Here is a 24,620-nt window from a genome sequence, read left to right on the forward strand (position 1 = left end):
AGCGGGATTTTCCGACGACATGGCAATTATACTCATGGAATCAATGTCACAGTGTAAAGGTAAAACTTTATTAAAAACCAGTGATCAATGGGAGAAATTATATCGATGGTCTCAGATACAGAATACCTGGACCGCTCAAAAGTTCTAATGTTATCAGTAAAAAAAAAGATGGTTATACATTTTCTTAATCTGATTCTCCACTTTACATTAGTTTAAAAGGGATTTCATTTAATGTCCGTACATCAATAAAATCTTTGTCAGATACTTCAGCCAATAGCTTAGCACTTTCCAGCATAATGGTTTTTCATTTGTCCATTTCTAACCGGACGTGATTTCCATCTTGGCCGAAGCTATTTCCTTGTTGCCTGGATACGGCAGACATTACTGGAAGGGTCAATGTGGAAGTTCCCACCTGCTCACTGCCAAGCTGAATGGACATGTGTTCCTGCGTCCGGGGTCATGCCTCATCTATGTCTGGGCTGTAAATCGACCTATCGATAAAGTTGCAAAATATGTTCCCTCATAATGGTCTCCCAGATAAGAGTATGCTAATTAGGGGTTCCCAGACCTTTGGCTCTAAACTATTCAACTTTCCCATTCTAACCCATACCTTGCATTGACTGAAAGTTTAATCACAGTAAAATACTTTGAAATGCATTTAAAATATCAATGTATATGTCTTAAAATCATAGTTACTTGTTTTAATTCTCTAACTGCATTCACATGTGGGTAGGTAATCATTCCTCTTCCTACTGTTGGCTCTGTCAGTGCCTGTATTCTGTTTAACCGAAGGGGAAATCTGAAATAATCGCTTTCACCTATATAGTGACAAGAAAATAAGGGTGACATTCCAGCTCTCTATTTAGCGCAAGTAAGAACATTAATGCCCCAATTTATCTACAGAGTATTGTTTGGGAAATTGAAAAGCTCGTGTCAAGGTGCCCCATATGCTGTTGGTACTGCCAGCAACAGAAGCATATTGATGAATAATGCTGGAGTGAAAATGAATAATGCAAAAATAACATGAAAGCATGGGTGCAGAAGACTTGTGGCAAACAGTAATAATGATACTTAATTATTTTAAAGATGACTGCATTCCAGCCTGAGGAAAAAAACTGAAAGAAACCTTCACTGTAATCTTAGCAGGTGGAATGACCAGAATCCTTTAGCCTCTAGGCAGAGGAGGTAAGAATAACATAACCATAAAGTAATGGGTGGATTAGAGCAGAAGTGGCACCCAGCCTTTCACTGCAGAAGTCGTGTGACAATAAATACATAAAGCAAAATCTAATAGCTGTGAAGCAGTTTTGTTTTGGAGTGTGGCGAGCAGGTCAGAGGCTAGGAATACAGCAGCGTTTCAAGAAGGCAGCTCACCACCACCATCACCTCAAGGGCAACTAGGAATGGGCAATCAATGCTGGTCAGCCAGCGACGCCCATGTCCCACGTTTGAATAAATAAAGGGGAAGGCAGAAAAGTCATGACTGTGTTTTTAGTTTAATTTGATGCAAATTTAAAAACTAAAATGGAACCAGAAGATTCACACTTGTAATTAAACTTGATCGGTTAATATGTATGAGAAGTTCCTTAAGAAATCTCCCGAGGATTGTTACTTATGTAGAAGGTAATGGGAGCAATTACTTTGACCGTTATTTAAAACAATGGCCGTAATATAAGTTGTTGAATGTGGCGTGTAGATTTGTTCATCCTGTTTGTAGCCACTCCAGGGATATTGAAAATATAAATAATTCATTCTATAAGAAAACCCAATTATGGCTTTCGATCTCGGAATTTTATATACTTGTCCCAGTCCAATAAAATGTGATAGATTTAGGACCAAGAGCAGGATAAGAGACATTGATATTTTGTGCCTAAAAGTTATGCCACTTTCAGTAGGCGCAGATTGTCAAAATCCAGAGCAGGAATATTCCAGATGGCATGTCTTTATAGTTGTACCTCTTGATGATGGAACCAAAAATATTTGTGATGTGAATGCAATATGGAGATGCATCATGTTATGTTGAGATTATCCTATATTGCTAAATTTTCTTTCTCCAATTTTATACAAATGATTTAGTCACTCCACAATCACGTTATCAGCTGCTAACTGGGCGGTCAGTGGTTAGCACTGCAGCCTCACAGCGCCAGGGTTCGATTCCCAGCTTGGGTCACTGTCTGTGTGGAGTCTGCACGTTTTCCCCGTGTCTGCGTCTAATCTTTGGCATGACTCAACAGAATCCAAATCCTTAGTGAATAATACAACTCAATGTTAACTGGGTTCAATTTAATATATTGGCCCGTAGTCTGCATAGAGTGGCAATCACAGTCAGATTGCCGTTCTGCTCCTGTTGCTTACCTGCAAATGAAGCTGCTCCTTTCTTGCCCAACCTCCCGACTCAGGCCGGGTGAGAACTGTGCGGCACAACGGATTCCCAAGGCCTTGTGTCAAGGCAGCTGAGTCAGAGAAAAGGAAGCCTACCGCAGCTGTAGTACAGCAAGTAGATTTAAAGGTCCAGCCAGATTGCGAAGCCAGTGAAAAGGTAGGTGGGTAGGATTGGGGATTTGGTGATGGGATCAGTGGGTTTGGTGATTTTGGGGAAGTTGGGTGGTCGGTGGGGAGGTCCTGGTGGTCGGGGCTGGGGTTGGGTTGAATAGTCAATGGGGGTGGGGGGTGGGGGTGGGGGTGGGGGGGCGGTGATCACTGGGGAATTGGTTAGTTTGGAAGGTCAGGTGGTCAGCGGGTGGTTGGGAGGGGTGGTTGGTCATATGCAGGGAATTGAGTGGTCAGCAGCTGTGGTCAGGCTTGTAACAGGCGGACAGGTGAATACAGCAGGAGAATGCCAACTAAGGACCTCCTGTGAGCCCGGAGCAGAAACCTGACAGGGGCAACTTGGAGCACTTTACTAACACTGTCTAAGAGAAGGACTCTCAGAGCATGCAAGAGCGCAACAACCCGGGAATCACCGTGACAGAAGAGGACACCGAATTCAGAGAAGAAGAACAGTCATTCTGTAAAGAAGACCCTGATTTCGGAGCTCAGATATCCGTATTGAGTAACTGAAGCTTAGCCAGCTTCATCACCGGTGTGGGTAATACCTTGATCTCAGTACTGAGTCTGAGTTGCCTCTGTACTATATTCTCAGAAATCGTGATTAAGCTAGCTCTTCTGAATGAAGTAGAGTTGTACTAAATTGCGGTGTCTTCATCGTGTCTACCTAGGCCAAATGAGCAAGGTCTTGGCCAACAGTTTGGCGCCTCCTGGGTGGCCTCGATTAAAACGATCGCCTTAAAGCCGCAGCCTTAAAGTCGAGCTGGAACCCCCAAAAGCTTGGTGGACACAATGGCGCACGCTGGTGAAGCCTGGGTCTGAGGTATTTCGGAAGCACCTACAGGGAAAAGGGCTAGAGGGCACAAAGTTTCTCGAACTCCCTCTAGAGCATCTGGGGTCCACTGGGAGTCAGTTGTGAGTGGAAACTAAGGAACAACTAGGCAAAAGCCACGAAGGCTGAAAAGTCTTTGGGGAGCACTTGCTTGATTCGGTCTCTCCTATGAGGCTGAAAAGGAAAATAAAACCCTCCAGGAGGGGAAAGACATCCGTAAAAGGCAAGTTGCTGAATTAGAAAAACGACTGAAAGAGGAAGTAAGAAAGGGTGAGATAAATGTGATCCATGTGACTCAGTTCCAGAGTCAGTGTGACAGAATTTACTAAGAAAAGTAACAGGCAGTGAGAGCAAATCAGAGATCCACGAGTTAACCCGTGAAAACACGGATCTTAAAGCAGCAGTTACAACGTCCCACATCAGAACAAGCCACATCACCAACCAGTGGCGGACCGCGCAAAATGTTGCAGAGAAATCGAAAGGTTGGCATCGCACCTATCATTCCAGAGAGCGATGATATGCACAAATGGGGGATGTTGAGGGAAATGATGTGCTCTGGAGAAATTTAGCAGAAGAGGCGTCTGAATATGGACGACGGGATGCTTGGCCTCGAGGGGGACCCCCACCTCCCTATCACATCACCTCGGAGTATTTGGCACCTCCCCAGACAGAAGCAATCCTCACCAAACCGTAGAGGAGGATCAACTCTCAGACAACAGATTCCAAGACATTAAATGGTATCAGATTATAAAAACTGTATATAATAGCAGGAGTTATCCTGATCTGTATTTCAAGGGGTATAATACTAAATGGTATGGTTTGTTGTTCTCGTCATCCTGGGACTGATCGGAGCCTCAGCGGATTCAATTCATCCGGTGAACTTGTTGAGTGAAGGATCGGTACCCTTTAGTGAACCAAAGGTCACGATAACGACTCTGACATAGAATCATAGAATCCCTACAGTGCAGAAGGAAGCCATTCGGCCTATCAAGTCTGCACTGATCCTCTGATAAAACACCCCACCCAGGCACTGTCACCATAACCTCACATATTCACCCAGCTATTCCCCTAACCCGCACTAAGGGGCAATTTAGTTTGGCCAATCCACCTAACCAGCACATCTTTGGATTGTGGGAGGAAGCCAGAGCACCTGGAGGAAACCCACGCAGACACAGGGAGAATGTGCAAACTCCACACACAGTCATCCAAGGCTGGTCTTGAACCCGGGTCCCTGGCGCTGTGGCGCTAACCACTGTGCCACCATGCCACCCATGTGCTTTGCATGTCTGGTTAATCCCAGTCCTTTGCAACTCACCTGGGATTTGGTAGATACTCCCGCAGGTGGGTTGGGGAATGTGGGATGCCTTCAGTCATGGAACCAGACCACAGAAGTTCTGTGTCAGAACTTTTTGACAAACACCGTCCGCAGCCTGATGAAAACAGAATGCTGGAACAGTGTGACAACAACTCCAGTATCTGACCACATGATCCCAAAATTCCAGTGTAAAAACGTGTGATATTAGAGACATGACTAAAGTCTGGTTTAACAAAGAATCATAAAATCCCTACATTGCAGAAGAGGCCATTCAGCCCATTGAGTCTGCACCGACTCTGACAGAGTATCTTGCCCATGCCCTCTATCCTGCCTGATCCTGCAACCCCACACATTTACCTCACTAATCCCTCTAACCTACACATCCCGGGACACTAGGGGGCAATTTTGCATGGCCAATCCACCTAACCCACACATCTTTGGACTGTGGTGGGGGGAAACCGGAGCACCCGGAGAAAACCCACGCAGACACAGAGAGAATGTGCAAACTCCACACAGGCAGTTACCCAAGGCTGGAATTGAACTGTGAAATGAAGCTGTGAGGCAGCAGTGCTAACCGCTGTGCCACCTTGCCACTCGAATTCTCCTCATGTCTGCATGGTTTTCCTCCGGGTGCTCCGGTTTCCTCTCACAGTTGAAAAATGCGCGGGTTAGGTGGATTGGCCATGCTAAATTGCCCCTTAGTGTCAGGGGGAATAGCTAGGGTAAATGTGTGGGATAGGGCATGGGTGGGATTATATTTAGTGCAGACTCGGTGGGCCAAGTGGCCTCCCTCTGCACTCTGATTCTATGAATGTGAAGGGAATACTGGGAATGCCCTGGGCATAGTACTAAGGATACCTTTAGTACTATCCATTGCCCAAGGAATGAAGATATTTTCCGTAGATAATATTGGGGATACTAAATGGGGAACATTCATACAGCAGAAGAACATTCAACCCTATGCCATCAGTCATAAGTGCTCAGTGGTTGGAAATGCCCTTTCTAAATGTAAATAGACCAGCCGAATTATTCTATCTATCCAGAAGTGAAAGCGAAGTGTGGGTGGAAAACCAATGTAATGTCCATAAATTGTACCTTAGAAATAAGTGAGGAGGAAAAGACTTAGTTAAGAGTCGGATAAGGGCAGTATATTGCTTTCGGCACTTTATCTGCTGTTACTGGTTGTGACGTTAGTATACCTTTAAGAGTTTTTAAAAAATCATTTCCTCTGGAGCTCACATCCTTAGCTGATGTCAGTGTTGCCAAGCTGTCTACGAGGAGTCCTTTTATTACTCCTTCAGTGGCTTAAATAGGGGTTGTTTTATTTTTACTTTGGGGATTAATTTTATGACCCTGCATTGTCCGGAGGAAGCATGTTTGCAGATCAGCTGATAGGAGCTCTTTCATTTTCAGCTCTGAGCTGCAGGGTTTGGTTTTAGAAGGGACATCAAGCTGGAAAGAAGTGTGTCTCTCTCTTTTTCCCTCTCTTTCTCTCTCTCACACACACACTCTCTCCTTGGTTTTGGGAAATTCTGCTGGTTAGCTGAAAGCCTTCCTGGAGTAGAAAATCTACTGTTGGTGGTTTGACCAGAGCCCCTCCCTGGTGTTCTGGGAAGCTGTTCTGAGTGTTTCAAGAGAACTGCAGCACTCATCCAAAGGACTTGGTTCCAGTATCACGTGAGCACTAGTTTTTGCTCTCTTAAACCTGCGGAAGGGTTTTGTCTAAAGGAAGTTTTTGTTTGATTGGAACATCTTAGATATATTTGTTAAGGGTTATACATTATTGTGGTTATTTTGTGTTTGTTTGTAATTGATAAAAATTATTGCTAATTTTCTTTCCATACATGTTAATTATATTCTTAAATAAACTTTGTTTGATAAAGGCTCCCTAGTGGATCATTTGAATCATACCAGAGGTGAACCAGATCATGCTTATCCTAGCCAAATTCAAGGTGAAAACGTATGATCCAGGCAGGCTTCATAAAACACTGGAGTTACTGACCTGAACCATAACATGATCAGGCAAAAATCAGACAAAAGCTGTGAGCTCCAAACTGTGGAAGAAAGGCTCCTGACATTTTAGCAGATACACTTGCACAAGTACAAATCCCACTGTTCTAACAACTGATAGTGGAGGAGGAAAGAGCCCATTCTGGTGCACTTTCATCACTCTACTGTCTCTGTTTCTCGACCTTAAATGGTTGAATCCGAAACATTCAGGGACACAGAGGATTCTGCCGTCAGGTTAGCTGAACCAGTGACACTGGAATCCGAATACCCATCAGCAAAGGCCATTACAAATTCTGGGGCATTAGACATAGAAAATCAAACCCTTTAGTTAGCATGTTGTAATTTATCTGTAGCCGTCTTCTTGCTTGATTTAATGGTATTATTGCCACAAAAGTAACACATCTTGCATAGACTTGTAAAACATTCCTTCAACATAATTTCCAGCGACCTACAAAGGTGATTTTATTTTTTAAAATTCTACGTTTCTAAAATTGATCATCACTTCAGATAATCTGACCATTCAAAACAACCAAGTCTATTTTAGTCAACCCTAATCCAGCTGTACAAAAATGCCCGAGGAACTAACATTTGCTGATGGCACAAAGATAGATAGGAAAGTAAGTTGTGAAGAAACATAAGGAGGCTACAAAGGGACACAGGTTCAGTGAGCGGGCAAAGATTTGCCAAATGGAATATAATGCCGAAAATTTGAAATTCTCATTTTAGCAGGAAGAATGGAAAAAAAAAAGAAGCTGATTATTTAAATGGTGAGAGATTGCAGAGTTCTGACATCCAGGGGGATCTGGGCGTCCTAGTTCTGCCGATCACACAAATAATGTGGTATTTGTGTTTCAGTGCTGGTGTGATGCCAGGTATGTAGTCAGTATGTCCCTATGACTGGCCGATCATATCAAACAGCATGCCCCTTCAGTTCTTTATAACAAAGTACTGACCGTACCCAACCAGGCATTGCAATGTCCAACATTAGATGTGATTCTGTGATTGTGCTAAGGAATGCACTGACAACCAATTTAAGAATGGCCAAGGTGATCAAGTAAACATATGGCATGCTTGCCTTCATCGGCCGGGGCATTGAGTACAGGAGTTGGCAAATCATGTTGCAGCTATATATAACCTTGGTTAGGCCGCATTTGGAGTATTGCGTGCAGTTCTGGTCGCCACACTACCAGAAGGACGTGGAAGCTTTGGCAGGAGTGCAAAGAAGGTTCACCAGGATGTGGCCTGGTTTCGAGGGTGTTGGCTATGAGGAGAGGTCGAATAAACTAGGATTTTCACTGGAAAGATGGAGGCTGAGGGGAATCCTGATAGAGGTCTACAAAATTATGAGAGGCATAGACAGGGTGGATAGTCAGAAGCTTTTTCCCCAGAGTGGATGTGTCAATTACAAGGGGGCACAGGTTCAAGGTGAGAGGGGGAAAGTTTAAGGGAGATGTGTGGGGGAAATGTTTTCATGCAGAGTGGTGGGCGTCTGGAAACCGCTGCCGGGGGGGAGGTGATGGAGCAGGCACATTAGTAACATTTAAGAGGCATCTGGATGGGTAAATGAATAGGAAGGGAATAGAGGGATGAAGTCCAAGTAAGGGCAGAAGCCTTTTTTTTAGCTTGGGTAGGGTGAAGGATCGGCACAGGCTGGGAGGGCTGAAGGACCTGTTCTTGTGCTGTACTTTTCTTCGTTCTAGTATCAGTTGGGCTTACAGTGTGGAAGCTACGTATATTCACATTCAGGACCCTGTCCTTTACAGACACAAGGAGAATGTCCATACATTGCACCTTTTTCAACTAAACTAAAGCTTGGGGGTGACAGTCATTCCCTGCTTCATTCTCGTTGGCAATAACTTATCCAATCCAAGATGACCTGCCTGGTCTGAATTAAATCATAGAATCATAGAAACCCTACAGTGCAGAAGGAGGCCATTCGGCCCATCGAGTCTGCACCGACCACAATCCCACCCAGGCCCTACCCCTACATATTTACCCACTAATCCCTCTAACCTAGACATCTCAGGACACTAAGGGGCAATTTTTTAGTATGGCCAATCAACCTAACCCGCACATCTTTGGACTGTGGGAGGAAACCGGAGCACCCGGAGGAAACCCACGCTGACACGAGGAGAATGTGCAAACTCCACACAGACAGTGACCCAAGCCGGGAATCGAACCCAGCTCCCTGGAGCTGTGAAGCAGCAGTGCTAACCACTGTGCTACCGTGCCGCCCCTCTAAAACAGAAGCTTGGCAGTTAACTGCTCCCTGGTGCATTCTCCATGGCAAAGACTCTACCATTCAGTGTCCACTTGTCAACCAATCAGTGCTGCCTTCTCATGCCGTACGAATTGTTGTTCCCTTTACTATAGTCATTCTTGCCAATTCTGTCCTGATGAGTGCAAGGCGAAAAGCTTCGACACTATGTCTCTTTTTCTTAGCAATACTCAAACTCTTCTCGTTCTTCTAAACTCCGGTGAGTATAGGCCTAAAATGCTCAATCTCTCTTCATAAGACAAGTCCTTCATCCCTAGAATCAATCTAGTGAGCCATCTCTGACCTGCCCCTCATGCATTTGCAACCTTCCTCAAGTAAGGGGATCAAAACTTTGCGCAGTGCTCCAGATGCAGTCTCAGCAATGCCCTAGTTTTATCCTCTGTTCCATCAGCAACAAATGCCAAAATTCCATTTGCCTTCCTTATTACCTGTCGCACCTGTTTACTAACTTTCTGCAATTTGTGTATGAGGGCACCCAGATCCCTTTGCATCGAAGCATTTTGAAGTTTCTTGCCATTTAGATAAGTTGCCTTTTTATTCCTCTGACCAAAATGGATAACCTCACACATCCATATTAAGTTCCAAATTTTGGCCCACTTACCTAACCTATCCAAATCCATTTTTAAATTTCTTACTTCCTCATTGCAGCTTGCTTTCCCACCTATTTTGATGTCATCTGCAAATTTGGCTTTAGTACATTCTATTCCTGCATCTAAGTTCTCAATATAGATTGTAAATAGTTGGGGCCCAAGGCCCCAAACCCTGTGGCACCCCATGATTACAGCTTGTCAACTAGAAAAAGATTCATTTATCCCCATTCTCTGCTTTCTGTTGGTTAGCCAGTCCGCTATCCAAGCTAATATATTACCCCAACTCCATGAGATCTTATCCTGTGTATTAACCTTTTGTATGGCACCTTATGAAGTAACCTCCTTAGTGTAAGATATTTAAGTGCTTGCATGATTGCTTTAAGAGTTGGTCACATGATTTGATGGTGATGTCACTAAGGTGTTTCACAGGCTCCTGCCTTAATTTAATTTTCTAGTCTATAGAGTCAACAGCTCCTGCAACAAACCTGTTTTGTTATTTTGAATCTACGTGTGCAAGCCACATCTTTTTCTTTATGTTCAAAACCTACAACTCCTAACATATTTAGGACATTAAATTTCGGCCCAATTCTCTTTTGGGTAATAAGTTCCACTAACTGTTTTACATCCATTATTGGTGGTTCTATAATCTCAATGTTCTCCCCCTTTGTGAGAACTAAGGAGAAGTACTTAATTAGTATCCCTGCTATTCCCTCAGTATCCACTGATTCACCCTTCACCTTCTTCATCACTTACTGAGAGGAATATAGGGCTCATTCCTTATTTACAATGCTTGAGAATTGGAAGCTTGGCGAATGCATTAGCTTCTTTTTGGAAAACATCTGTTTGGAGTCTTGAACAGCTGGACAGTTTTGGACAGTACTAACTCATTTACATTAATATGTTACCTGTGAATTGGACTTGCAAAGCAAGTTAAAGTGCATTTTATGCTTTAACAAGTGCTATGTGTTCAGGTTCAGTTCAAAGTTCCTGATTATCACCTTTTTGTTTATGAGGCAAAATATTGAAATTTACACCTTCAAGAAAGTTAGGAATTCTTAAATTCAAACCTGTTTGCTTAAATTCTTTTTGGAATATCATAGAATGCCTACAGTGCAGAAGGAAGCCATTTGGCCCACACGAGTCTGCGCTGACTCAGCATCTCATCCAGGCCCACCCCTGTCCTATCCCCATAACCCCGTGTATTTCCCCCACTAATCCTCATAACCAACACATATTTGGACACTAAGGGGCAATTTAGCATGGTCAATCCACCTAACCTACAGCTCTTTGAACCTGCAGGCTTCGGTAGCATTGTTCATGGCCAGTTGGAGAATATGCTGGGGCAACTTTGATACGAAGCGTAAATCAGGTGTATGTATGGTGGGCTGAGCAATTGCACTGTCCACTCATTGGCATTAGCGAGAGGCCTGAATCATCTTCATGGTTGGGTCCTCTTTAAATTTGCATAGCAAGCTGCCAACTCTAAACTTGATTGGGGACAGTTTTGGAAATCCATTAGCCCCATGTGGGTGGCATGGTGGCACAGTGGTTAGCACTGCTGCCTCACAGTGCCAGGGACCCGGGTCCGATTCCCAGCTTGGGCCACTGTCTGTATGGAGTCCGCACGTTCTCCCCGTGTCTGTGTGGGTTTCCTCTGGGTGCTCCGGTTTCCTACCACAGTCCAAAAGACGTGTTGATTAGGTGCATTGGCAATGCTAAATTCTCCCTCAGTGTACCCGAACAGGCGACGATGGGATTTTCACAGTAACTTCATTGCAGTGTTAATGTAAGCCTACTTGTGACACTAATAAATAGACTTTAAAACTTAAACCTTTGCCGAGCATTGGATGTAAAACCTTAATGGGAAGAGACAATCCTGGGGCGGAGTGCACTGAAATCCTAGCAGTGGGTGGGCATATGAGTGCCACAGTGTGTTTTGCAGTGTTTTCAAAGAGGCCTTTAGTTTCCTGTTTAGGCCACTACATCAGGTAGCAATGCAACTACCTGATGTAGATTATTTTTTAACACTTCTTGACACTTTTTGAAAATGTGTGTAAAGGTACTCATGTTTGCATGGCTATTTTTCATTTTATATGTATTGTTTTCTTTTTGCAGAGAAGGCAAGAGAAGCGAGTTTGTTTCTACTGTTACCTTCACCTTAGTCTGGACTGCCATATTTTCACATTCATAAACACTGAGACTGGGATTTCTCTGCTCTTACTATGGTAACCTATTATTTATAGATATCTGTTTATCAGAGTGAAATATGCAATAGTATGTTAAGCATTTATTAAAGTGGTCTAATACATTGTACTGTACAAAATGGACATTTGCTGTATGTGTTTCACCTATTAATTAATTTGCTTACCTCTGATCTAGATGATAGCTGGTTAACTATTGCACTGTTGGTCTATGTGAAAGAATTTCAAATTTCCTTCCCCCTTAATCGATTATACTTCAGTTGCAATTGGTAATTTAAATTGACTTTGAAGTAGCTAACACGACGGCGGCACGATGGTTAGCACTGCTGCCACACAGCACCAGGGACCTGGGTTTGATTCCCAGCTTGGGTCTCTGTCTGTGTGGAGTCTGCACGTTCTCCCCGTGTCTGTGCGGGTTTCCTTTGGGTGCTCTGGCTTCCTCCCAGAGTCCAAAAGAAGTGCTGGTTAGGTGCATTGGCCGTGCTAAATTCTCCCCCGGTGTACCCGAACAGGTGCCACAGTGTGGCGACTAGGGGATTTTCACAGTAACTTCATTGCAGTGTTACTGTAAGCCTACTTGTGATACTAATGGCTTTTAAAAACTTTAAAACATGTTGTGGTGAAATCGGTGAACAATGAGGGAGTAGTTTCAGATTTTGATGTAACATTAAATTCTATTTAAGTCAAAGATGCATTAAAAGACTTGATTTACATAAATCATTTGATGATATCAGATAGTGTTACAATTATGAGGTTTATAACATTTGCTCTGTTTTGGGATTGTGTCTTTCAATTTAAGGTAAAAATGACGAGGGTCATGTTTTGGAGCTTTCCTGACAGCTTGGGTAGTTTGATTGTTAAAGGAGGTCCAGATTGTTTTACTTGGAAGAAAGTGCAAGGTGTTTCTACCTGGAAACAACGGCAGCAGCCTATGTGCTAAAGGTCAATAAACTGAGGGTCTCCAAAGTCCCAGAAAGTGTTGAGAAAGTTGGGTTGTAAATAGTTATGTTTTAAACTATCCATTTACTTTCAAGATCAGAGAGAGTTGCAGTCTGAAGGATAGATGATCAGCACCTCCACCTGGATACAGGGCCCGTGTAATTCACATTGTCAGGGTGAATGCCTTTAAGATGAGAAGTATAGAGAGGAAGCCATTGTGATGTCAGGTTTTCCTAAAATATCACTGAAATGTAGTGGAAATTTGTGATCAGATTGGAAAGACCAAATTTGCGAAGAGTTAAAATGAGGCTGGATGATTTGCCCAGCTTGAGCTAGAGGGAGAAGTCTCCAGGAAAATTCACACTGTAAAAGATGGTTCTAGAGTTAAAATTTCCAGGCTGGGAAAGAAACAGATTGCAAGTAAACCCTCGGGAGCTAAGAATCATTTTGGACTGGCTTGGGAGAAATGAGTATCCACATCAAGGACAATGTAAAGTATGTCTGTGAAATGTGTTTTATCAGTTGTGCTGAAAGTATAAAGGGAAAAGCTCTGGTCCGTGGTTTGAAGTATAAGGTGCTGCCGAAATTGTGTTTAACTGATGTTTCTTTTAGTCTGACATTACAGTAAAAGTCTTAAAATGTGGAATAATGTCATGTTACCTGTGTAGCGATTAACTGGAAGTTTGATTTTTTTAAAAATTGGCCTGTATGGGGATTGTAATGTTCGACAGCTCAAAGGGTGAATGAGTTACACAGAACCGCCTTTCTCAGTTTATTGTTCTTAACCACCAAATCCCATACTTAATTTATTAACACCACACATCAACTGCCTTTAGGGATTCCTGTAATGGTGTTATTCTATATATAGTTTATGTTTAGGGCACAAATATACCCTTCCTTACATTCACAGTGCATTTTGCCCCAACAATTGAATGTGTTGTTTACTTTTATGATTTAATAGCCAACCTTGTTTCCTACTGAAATAAATAGCTTCATTTTATGGCATTGCATGTTAGTTATAATGCAATGTTTATTTTTTTCCTCATTCAACTTAGTATTTTTGCCACTAATTGTGTGTACATGTGTATGATGCAAGTGCTTTTGAGTTGAACTGGAATTCAACATATCAAAGGAGATGACCTCTGAGGAAAAATACCAGGAATTTTGAATTCTGATGATCAAACAGAAGTTTAATTTCACTTCCCACAATATAGAGGTTTGTGGCAAGAGAATGGAATCATGAGAGTTTATTTTTCCCAAGGCTAGAGTTCTGCATATTGCATCTTCGATGAGCCTTGCATAAAATTGGAAGACACCCCTAAAGACTAATTGATTAATTATGGAGCTTTTATTTATGGCGGCAGTGGTTAGCACTGCTACCTCCCAGCACAATAAATCACGTGAGGAGCAATTTGCTGAAAATGTATTTTTTCAATTTGTAATCGGATTTGGATTTCAGAAGGGGAACAATCTATTTTGAGCTGTACAGTGTGTTTGACACGAGTCACTGAAACACTGATTTGATTGTAAAGCATCTTTTCTTCCTTCTGAGTTGTACAGTTTGCATTTTAGTTGCTCCTTACAACAGAGTGGATCAACCAAAGCCAGAACACCCTGGATGACAAAAGTGATGGAGAGTAGGATGAAGCAGAAAATGATAGATATCAGGTTGCTAATGCAAGTGAGAATCAGGCTGAAGTTCAGAAGCAAAATGATAAAGGAATTAAGAGGACCAAAGTGAGAGTTTGAGAAGAAACTGGCAGCTATACATTACATGTGCAGTGGACAATGGGGACCCTGTGGATGTGGTGTATCTGGATTTCCAGAAGCAATTAACAAGGTGCCGCACCAAAGACTGCTACATAAGATAAAGGTGCACGGTGTTACGGGTAATGTATTAGCATGGATAGAGGATTGGTTAACTAACAGAAAGCAAAGAGTGGGGGTAAATGGGTGTTTTTTGGTTGGTAATCAGTGACTAGTGATGTGCCTCAGGGATCAGTGTTGGGACTGCAATTGTTTACATAGAAACATAGAAAAACTACAGCACAAAACAGGCCCTTCGGCCCACAAGTTGTGTCGAACACATCCCTACCTTCTAGACCTACCTATAACCCTCCATCCTATTAAGTCCCATGTACTCATTCAGGAGTCTCTTAAAAGACCCTATTGAGTTTGCCTCCACCACCACTGACAGCAGCCGATTCCACTCGCCCACCACCCTCTGTGTGAAAAACTTACCCCAAACATCTCCCCGTACCTACCCCCCAGCACCTTAAACCTGTGTCCTCTCGTAGCAGACATTTCCACCCTGGGAAAAAGCCCCTGAGAGTCCACCCGATCTATGCCTCTCAACATCTTATACACCTCTATTAGGTCTCCTCTCATCCTTCGTCTCTCCAAGGAGAAAAGACCGAGCTCCCTCAGCCTATCCTCATAAGGCATGCCACTCAATCCAGGCAACATCCTTGTAAATCTCCTCTGCACCCTTTCAATCTTTTCCACATCCTTCCTATAGTGAGGCGACCAGAACTGAGCACAGTACTCCAAGTGGGGTCTGACGAGGGTCTTATATAGCTACATCATTATCCCCGGACTCCTAAACTCAATCCCTCGATTGATAAAGGCCAGCACACCATACGCCTTCCTAACCGCCTCCTCCACCTGCGGGGACGATTTTAGAGTCCTATGGACCCGGACCCTAAGGTCCTTCTGATCCTCTACCGTACTAAGAGTCTTTCCCTTTATATTGTACTCCTTCATCCCATTTGACCTGCCAAAATGGACCACGACGCATTTATCTGGGTTGAAGTCCATCTGCCACTTCTCCGCCCAGTCTTGCATCCTATGTATGTCCCTCTGTAACTTCTGACATCCCTCCAGACTATCCACAACCCCACCAACCTTCGTGTCGTCGGCAAACTTACCAACCCATCCCTCTGCTTCCTCATCCAGGTCATTTATGAAAATGACAAACAGCAAGGGTCCCAGAACAGATCCTTGGGACACACCACTGGTGACCAACCTCCATTTAGAAAAAGACCCATTTATACCCACTCTCTGCCTCCTTTGGGCAAGCCAGTTCTGGATCCACAGGGCAGCAGCCCCTTGGATCCCATGCCCTCTCACTTTTTCTAGAAGCCTTGCATGGGGGACCTTATCGAATGCCTTGCTAAAATCCATATAAACCACATCTACCGCCTTCCCTTCGTCAATGTGTTTAGTCACATTTCGAAGAACAGTTACAATTTACATAGAGGATTTGGAGTTGGGGACTAAGTGTAGTGTGTCAAAATTTGCAGATGACACTAAGATGGGTGGCAAAGCAAAGTGTGCAGAGGACGCTGAAAGTCTGCAAAGGGATATAGATAGTCTAAGTAAGTGGGCAAGGGTCTGGCAGATGGAGTACAATGTTGGTAAATGTGAGGTCATCCATTTTGATAGGAATAACAGCAAAATGGACTATTATTTAAATGGTAAAATATTGCAGCATGCTGCTGTGCAGAGGGACCTGGGTGTCCTTGTGCAGGAATCTCAAGGAGTTGATTTGCAGGTGCAGCAGATAATTAAGAAGGCAAATGGAATTTTGTCCTTTATTGCTAGAGGGATATAGTTTAAAAACAGTGAGGTTATGTTGCAGCTGTATGAGGTGCTAGTGAGGCCACACCTGGAGTACTGGGTACAGTTTTGGTCTCCTTACTTGAGAAAGGATATACTGGCACTGGAGGGGGTGCAGAGGAGATTCACCAGGTTGATTCCGGAGTTGAGAGGGTTGGTTTATGAGGAGAGACTGAGTAGACTGGGGCTATACTCATTGGAATTCAGAAGAATGAGGTGAGATCTTATCGAAACATATAAGATTATGAAGAGAATAGATAAGATAGAAGCAGGGAAGTTGTTTCCACTGGCGGGTGAAATTAGAACCGGGGGCATGGCCTTAAAATAAGTGGAAGCAGATTTAGGACTGAGTTGAGGAGGAACTTCTTCACACAAAGGGTTGTGAATCTGTGGAATTCCCTGCCCAGTGAAGCAGTTGAGGCTACCTCATTGAATGTTTTTAAGGCAAGGATAGATAAATTTTGAACAGTAAAGGAATTAAGGGTTATGGTGAGCGGGCGGGTAAGTGGAGCTGAGTCCATAAAAAGATCAGACATTAGGTTATTGAATGGCGGAGCAGGCTCGAGGGGCCAGATAGTCTACTTCTGCTCCTAGTTCTTACGTTCTAACATGAATAGGGAATCCAAAAATCTTAATATCCTTTTAGTATTGATATACTTATTTAAGAAGGGGGGGGCAACTCTGAAGCAGAAAAAGGCTTACAGATGTAGGCACAGGGCCTAACTGATGTACTAAATAAGTATTTTGCATCTGTCTTTCCCAAGGACAACAATGCTGCCAAGTTATAGTGAAAAGAACTTTTAGTTGAGATACTGGACAGGCTAATAACTGATTAGAGGAGCTACTGGAAAAACTAGCTCTACATAAAATTAGTAAGAATCAGCTTGGGTGCATCTGAGATTGAAGAAATTAAGGATAGAAATTGTGGAGGACCTGGCATGTGGCACAGTGGTTAGCACTGCTGCCTTACAACGCCAGGGACCCGGGTTCGAGTCCCAGCTTGGGTCACTGTCTGTGCGGAGTCTGCACGTTCTCCCCGTCTCTACGAGGGTTTCCGCCGGGTGCTCCGGTTTCCTCCGACAGTCCGAAAGACGTGCTGGTTAAGTGGATTGGCCATGCTAAATTGACCCTTAGTGTACCTGAACAGGTGCCGGATTGTGGCGACGAGGGGATTTTCACAGTAACGTCATTGCAAGCCTACTTGTGATAGTAATAAATAAACTAAACTATTATCTTGTGTTCTGCCTGAGATATGGAGGTGGTACCAGAAAACCTGAGAACTGCAACTCTATTCCGAATAGATTCAAAGGATGAAGTCAGAAACGACAGACCTCAAGGATGGGGAAGCTTCGAGAACTGATGATCTGGGACAATATATCGGGTGGCACAGTGGTTAGGACTGCTGCTTTGCAGCTCCAGGGACCTGGGTTCGATTCCTGACTTGGGTCACTGTCTGTGTGGCGTTTGCACATTCTCCCTGTGTCTGCGTGGGTTTCCTCCAGTTTCCTCCCACAGTCCAAAGATGTGCGGGTTAGGTTGATTGGCCAAGCTAAATCGCCCCTTAGTGTCCCGGGATGCGTAGGTTACAGGGATTAGCGGGGTAAATATATGGGGATGGGGTCTGGGTGGGATTGATGTCGGTGCAAACTTGATGGGCCGAGTGGCCTCTCTCTGCACCGTGGGATTTCTGTGATTCTGTGAATATTAACAATGGACATATAGGGATTAAGTAAGAGGAGCCAATGTGGGTTTGCTAATTATATTTAACTTGTTTGAACTCTTGATAGATAACAGGGTTGGTGAGGGTAGTGTGGTTGGAGCGGTGTTTATGGGTCTTTTTAGACATTTAATAAACTTGTCAGTTCTTTGAAGTCCGCGGAGTTAGGGAGATAATGGCAGCATGGATATGAAATTGGCTAGATGACAGGAAGCAGAGAGTAGTGATAAGTAGTTGTTTTTTTAGACTGAAGGAATGTACACAGTGAAGTTTCTCACGACCACTGCTTTCCTTCATATTTATTAATGGCCTAAACCTGGGTATAGAAACATAGAAAAACTACAGCACAAAACAGGCCCTTCGGCCCCACAAGTTGTGCCGAACATATCCCTACCTTTTAGGCTTACCTATAACCCTCCATCCTATTAAGTCCCATGTACTCATCCAGGAGTCTCTTAAAAGACCCTATTGAGTTTGCCTCCACCACCACTGATGGCAGCCGATTCCACTCGCCCACCACCCTCTGTGTGAAAAACTTCCCCCTAACATTTCCCCTGTACCTACCCCCTAGCACCTTAAACCTGTGTCCTCTTGTAGCAGCCATCTCCACCCTGGGAAAAAGCCTCTGAGAGTCCACCCGATCTATGCCTCTCAACATCTTATATATCTCTATTAGGTCTCCTCTCATCCTACGTCTCTCCAAGGAGAAAAGACCGAGCTCCCTCAGCCTATCCTCATAAGGCATGCCACTCAACCCAGGCAACATCCTTGTAAATCTCCTCTGCACCCTTTCAATCTTTTCCACATCCTTCCTGTAATGAGGCGACCAGAACTGAGCACAGTACTCCAAGTGGGGTCTGACGAGGGTCTTATATAGCTGCATCATTATCCCCGGACTCCTAAACTCAATCCCTCGATTGATAAAGGCCAGCACACCATACGCCTTCTTAACCACCTCCTCCACTTGCAGGGCCGATTTTAGAGTCCTATGGACCCGGACCCCAAGGTCCTTCTGATCCTCTACAGTACTAAGAGTCTTTCCCTTTATATTGTACTCCTTCATCCCATTTGACCTGCCAAAATGGACCACTACGCATTTATCTGGGTTGAAGTCCATCTGCCACTTCTCCGCCCAGTCTTGCATCCTATGTATGTCCCTCTGTAACTTCTGACATCCCTCCAGACTATCCACAACCCCACCAACCTTCGTGTCGTCGGCAAACTTACCAACCCATCCCTCTGCTTCCTCATCCAGGTCATTTATGAAAATGACAAACAGCAAGGGTCCCAGAACAGTGGTGCAGACTCGATGGGCCGAATGGCCTCCTTCTGCACTGTAGGGTTTCTGTGATTCTATGAACAGATCGCTGGGACACACCACTGGTGACCAACCTCCATTTAGAAAAAGAGCCATCTATACCCACTCTCTGCCTCCTTTGGGCAAGCCAGTACTGGATCCACAGGGCAGCAGCCCCTTGGATCCCATGCCCTCTCACTTTTTCTAGAAGCCTTGCATGGGGGACCTTATCGAACACCTTGCTAAAATCCATATAAACCACATCTACCGCTTTCCCTTGTATACTGGGCACAATTTCAAAATTTTCAGTTGACGCACACTTGGGAGTACCGTGAGGAGGATAGTGATTGAGGACATAAAAGACAGGTGATCTTTATTTCGAGAAGTGTGAAGTTACTATTTTTGGTAGGGAGAATGAGCAGAGGCAATGTGAACTAAAGGGTACCACCCCAAGTGCAGGACAGAGATAACTGGGCGTGTATGTTGAAGGGTGGCAGGACAATTTGAGAAAGTGGTTAAAAAGACATTCAAGATCCCTATTTCTAAAATAGGGGCTTAGAGTACAAGAGTAAGGAAGTTCTGGAAAAACTGGAATATTGAGCGAGATTCTCAGGCCTTCCCGCAGCGTTTTTCTCAGTGGCATGGGGTGGCGTACCATTCACCGGTGGGATCTCTTGGTCCCGCTGCTGTCAATGGGAATTCCTTTTGAAGCCATCCCACGTCACCGGGAAATCTGCAGCAGGGGGCGAACAGCCAGAGAATTCCAACCATTGTGCCTAATTTTGGGCAGCACGCTTTTGGGAAGATGTGAAAGTTTCAGAGAGGGTGCAGAAAAAATTGATGAGAATGATTCCCGGAACAAAAGGGACTTCAGTTACATGGTAGATTGGAGAAGTTGAGGTTGTTTTCCACGGAATAGAGGAGGTTCAAGTGCTCAGAATCATGAGGGTGTTGCATTCCTCTTTTAGTTGTAAACATACCAATCATACACAAGAATTGAGAAAAAATAGAATCCCTAATACAGAAAGAGGCCATTCAGCCCATTGAGTCTGCACCAATAATAATGCCACCCAGGCTCTATCGCCGTAACCCCACATATTTACCCGGGTAATCCCCTGACACTAAGGTCAATTTAGCATGGCCAATCCACTTAACCCGTACATCTTTGGAGTGTGGGAGGAAACCGGAGCAACCGGAGGAAATTTACAGAGACACGGGGAGAACGCGCAGACTCTACACAGTCACCGAGGCCAGAATTTAATCCAGGTCCCTGGCGCCGTTGAGGCAGCAGTGCTAACCACTGTGCCGTGTGGGTACTTTATTTGGAGTTAAGACTATACACAAGTACTGTTAACTGGGAGACCCTCTAACAGTCTCACCTCCACTGCTGCTGCTTGCAGGGTCATGGGACTGCCGGATCATATCCTGTGTCAGCGGCAGTAGTTCATAATACATTCCTTAAAGGTATGTGCACATCATAACTCATTCCCCTTTTTACTAACTAAAGCCTCACCCTTAGAGAATCAAAGTATTTGCATGAAAACAAGGGGAAGTAACATTTTGACTGAATGTACTCTATATCACAGAACATTAAACTTACAGGTTTCTACAAAGTATCGCGTGATTTGTTTAACCCATCCAGCTTTAGTTATGGAGAACTTTGTGGGAGGCTGCTGCATGTTTCTAGAATGCTGGTTAGGGTTGTTTTATTTGTGTTACATCTTAGACTGTGTTCTACTCACAATAGAGTTACTGGGTATTTCTGGTTCTGGTCTTGTCCTGATTTGGTTTAATTTGTCACCCTGTCATACCATTTGGTGTTTGTACCTGATACCATCTTGGTTCTGGCTGTTTTCTGATGATTCCTGCTGGATTCCATGTGCCATCAGTTGGATTTGTCTTTGAACATTCTGATGGATGTTTGGGTTGTATAATTTGTTGGTTGCTTGCCAGTAACGGGCATCTTTCATCTTCGCCTGTTTTTTCAAGTGATGCGACTGGAACATGGTCTAAGAGACAACACAAATAAAGCAACCCTAACCACCATTCTGAAAGTATACACAGCCCCCAGCAAGGATCACCATAACTAAAGGGCGGCACAGTGGTTAGCACTGCTGCCTCACAGCGCCAGGTTCAATTCCAGCCTTGGGTCACTGTCTGTGTGAAGTTTGCACTTTCTCCCCCTGTCTGCGTGGGTTTCCTCCGGGTGCCCCGGTTTCCTCCCACAGTCCAAAGATGTGCGGGTTAGGTTGATTGGCCATGCTAAATTGACCCTAGTGTTAAGGGGATTAGCAGGGTAAATGTGTGGGGTTGCGGGAATAGGGCCTGGGTGGGATTGTGGTCGGTACAGGCTCGATGGGCCGAATGGCCTCCTCTGTACTGTGGAGATTCTATGATAAAGCTGGATGGTTAAGCAAACTGCCAACATGTTTCAGAGACTTGTGCTCCTGGGAGTATCAACAAGATGATTGCGGAGGGTTAGCCACACTTGTTCGCTGAATAGCAACTCGGTTGCAATTGGTTCCACTGTATGAAGTTTGGAATGGCTATACAGGTCATGTAGCCTGATGGCTGATGACCTGTGCTGTAGAGTTGGGTGATCATCTCCCAGTGTAAACACCGGGTTTACGCTGGTTCTCCTTGTGGTCTGTGGTCCTTGTCATTGTCTTGACGATACACGGATGGTGACCAAGGATAGGTCCTTGCGCACTGGTAGTCCTGCGATTACAACCTGTGATGACTACAATATAAAAAATCCAGGGTACCTAGGGTGGGTTTTGCAGCAATACCGGAGTGTAATTGATCATGGATACCCTACAGTGCAGAAGGAGGCCATTTGGCCCATCAAGTCTGCACCAACAACATTCCCACCTGGGCCTTATCCCCGTAACTCCATGTATTTACCCCACTACTCCCTCTAACCTATGCACCCCGGAATACTAAGGGACAATTTAGCATGGCTAATGCACCTAACCCGCACATCTTTGGACTGTGGGAGGAAACCGGAGCACCCGGAGGAAACCCACATAGACACTGGGAGAACGTGCAAACTCCACACAGACAGTGACCCAAGCCGGGAATTGAACTCGGGTCCCTGGAGCTGTGAGGCAGCAGAGCTAATCATTGTGCCGCCCATAAACATTTAATTCCAGATTTTCATTGAATTCAAATGTCACCATCTGCTGTGGTGGGATTCAAACCTGAATCCCCAACAGCATTACCCTGGGTCTCTGGATTACTAGTCCAGTGACAATACCACTGCACCACTGTCTCTCCAGGGATGGAATCTCTGAGTCATTGTACATGGTGAGTTTGGCATTAGTAGATTGAACCATCACTCGGCACTTCTGTGGGTATGTACATTTCAGTGTGAGAAGAGGCAGGAGGTTAGTACCTTCTCCGGTAATCAGTTTTGCATATAGATTACATTAACCCTTCATCTGTGGGCACATAATCTGGACAGGGGCAAAGGCTTCTGCTGGTACCACCGTGCCAATACATTCCTTGATTTTCACTGTGCTGAACGTTGGTTAACATTGTGTGTCACTGGTCATCATCATCTGACCGTATAACTTGGCTACACGTTTTGTGGATATTGTCATCACAACTGTTTGGTGCATGCACTTGTTTGTTAGAATGCTGTACACATCTGGCCTCTATTTGTAGCTTCTTATGACATTGAACCACTTGCTCTGGCCATTGCTTTCTGCATTGCTGGTTCTAAGCTCTTCTGATGCCCCATGCCTTGCATGCACCATTAAAAGCTGGGCATTTTCTGGGTGCATGTATGAGGCTGCATTGCCCACATTTTTACACTTGCATGTGTTGGCCAATGGTGAATGAATTACGCAAAGCCTTTGGAGTCTAAGGCTTTGTACTTGTATCCTCTTTGTAATACTGCTTACATGGTAACCTTTGGCTTGGTTCAAGAGTTCTTTTTGGAGTGCTTTATTGGGAGAGATGCTATCATGAGCCTCAGTTATTCTGTCAGCCTAACTCTGCTGCTGTAAAGCCTCTTGTCTTTGCATCCATATATAAATTGATCAATGGTCTCTGTTGGTTGTTGCCTAAAAGACATGAATTTCAGATGGTGTATTCTAAAGTTGAGCTTGACACGTAATTAATCTTCAGATGTTAGTGATATTTTATCTGGAATTTTAATCGTCGGACAGACCTGATGTGTTCAGTTTGTGGAATTTTCATGCCTCCAGTAATTTTCATTTTATTGGCTTGTTTATCTGGTTTGGAAATATTGAGCTCCAGAAAACACAGTTCGATGTGTTATCAGAACAAAGTAAACACATATAAGAGATATGGGCCTGGATTCTCCCGGCCTGCCATGCTGCTTGAGAAGTGAAGTGAGCCGGGAGACAACAGCGGGAGGCCTTTTGCAAGGGGACGCCAGTCGCGAGTCTCCTGGACGCCTTTTCTTTAGTGCAATCAGCTCCACACTGGAAACCGGATTATCAAATTATCATAGGGAAATGTCATGGAAATTGACATTTCCATATGATTAGCGGGCCCGGGATGGTATTCTCCAGGCCCGCTAGTCTCTCTCCACTCCTGCTGGGTGTGGTTCCCACCAGCGGGTTTTACAACTTCCCAGTAAAGGCGAACAGATGTCCTTACAACGCTGGTGAGGACAGTGACCCCAGGAGATTGGGGTTGGGGGGGGGGGATGGGAGGGGGATGCCAAGGGAGCAGGGCCAGAGGGGGTGGGGCATACTGACTGGGGGCTGGGGGGGGGGGGGGGGGAGGGCGATTGGTGCTGGTGGGGAGGAGAGACCCGCTGCCACTCTACAAGTGAAATTGGTGGGAGAGGGAGGGAGGAGGGCGATCGGGGCTGGTAATCGTGGCCCGAGTCGTGCTGGGTGGGGAAGGGAGGGGGGGGGGGTGTCAGGGCTGGCCATTGGGGAGGGGGAATTGGGGGAGGGGGATCTGGTAGATCAGCGATCAAGAGGGGGGGGAGGGAGGGTGGGGATGGATTGGAAAGGCCAGCCATCAGAAGGGGTTGCAGTGAAGGGGGAAGGCCAGTGATCGGGTGGCCAGCAATGGGGCGGGGGGGGTGGGGGTGCAGGGAGTGGTCAATGCACATGTACCAATCTCCACACTGACAGATCAGTACATGCGCAGTGGTCCATTCAGCACTTTCCTACCGACCTCTTGAGCAGGAATAGGCCTCACCCCCTGCTTTTCTTGAGTGGGTTGGTATGTCATCTCAGACGTTTGTATCTTTTTCATGAAGGAAGAAGGTAGACGAGAGAATGTCCGGGGTG

At 44.7% G+C, this 24,620-nt stretch overlaps 1 protein-coding gene across 1 annotated transcript in view; it reads left to right on the plus strand.

The window, feature by feature from the left end:
• LOC144492625 (interleukin-15-like) overlaps nt 1-24,620 on the plus strand; it is a 61,664-nt gene that overhangs the window by 18,861 nt on the left and 18,183 nt on the right. The window contains exon 2 of the mRNA XM_078210850.1: nt 11,688-11,797. Within this exon, the coding sequence (XP_078066976.1) occupies nt 11,688-11,797 (110 nt within the window). The remainder of the gene's footprint in view (nt 1-11,687; nt 11,798-24,620) is intronic.

The sequence above is a fragment of the Mustelus asterias genome, chromosome 1 (genome assembly GCF_964213995.1).
Source record: "Mustelus asterias chromosome 1, sMusAst1.hap1.1, whole genome shotgun sequence".
Lineage (NCBI taxonomy): Eukaryota > Metazoa > Chordata > Chondrichthyes > Carcharhiniformes > Triakidae > Mustelus > Mustelus asterias.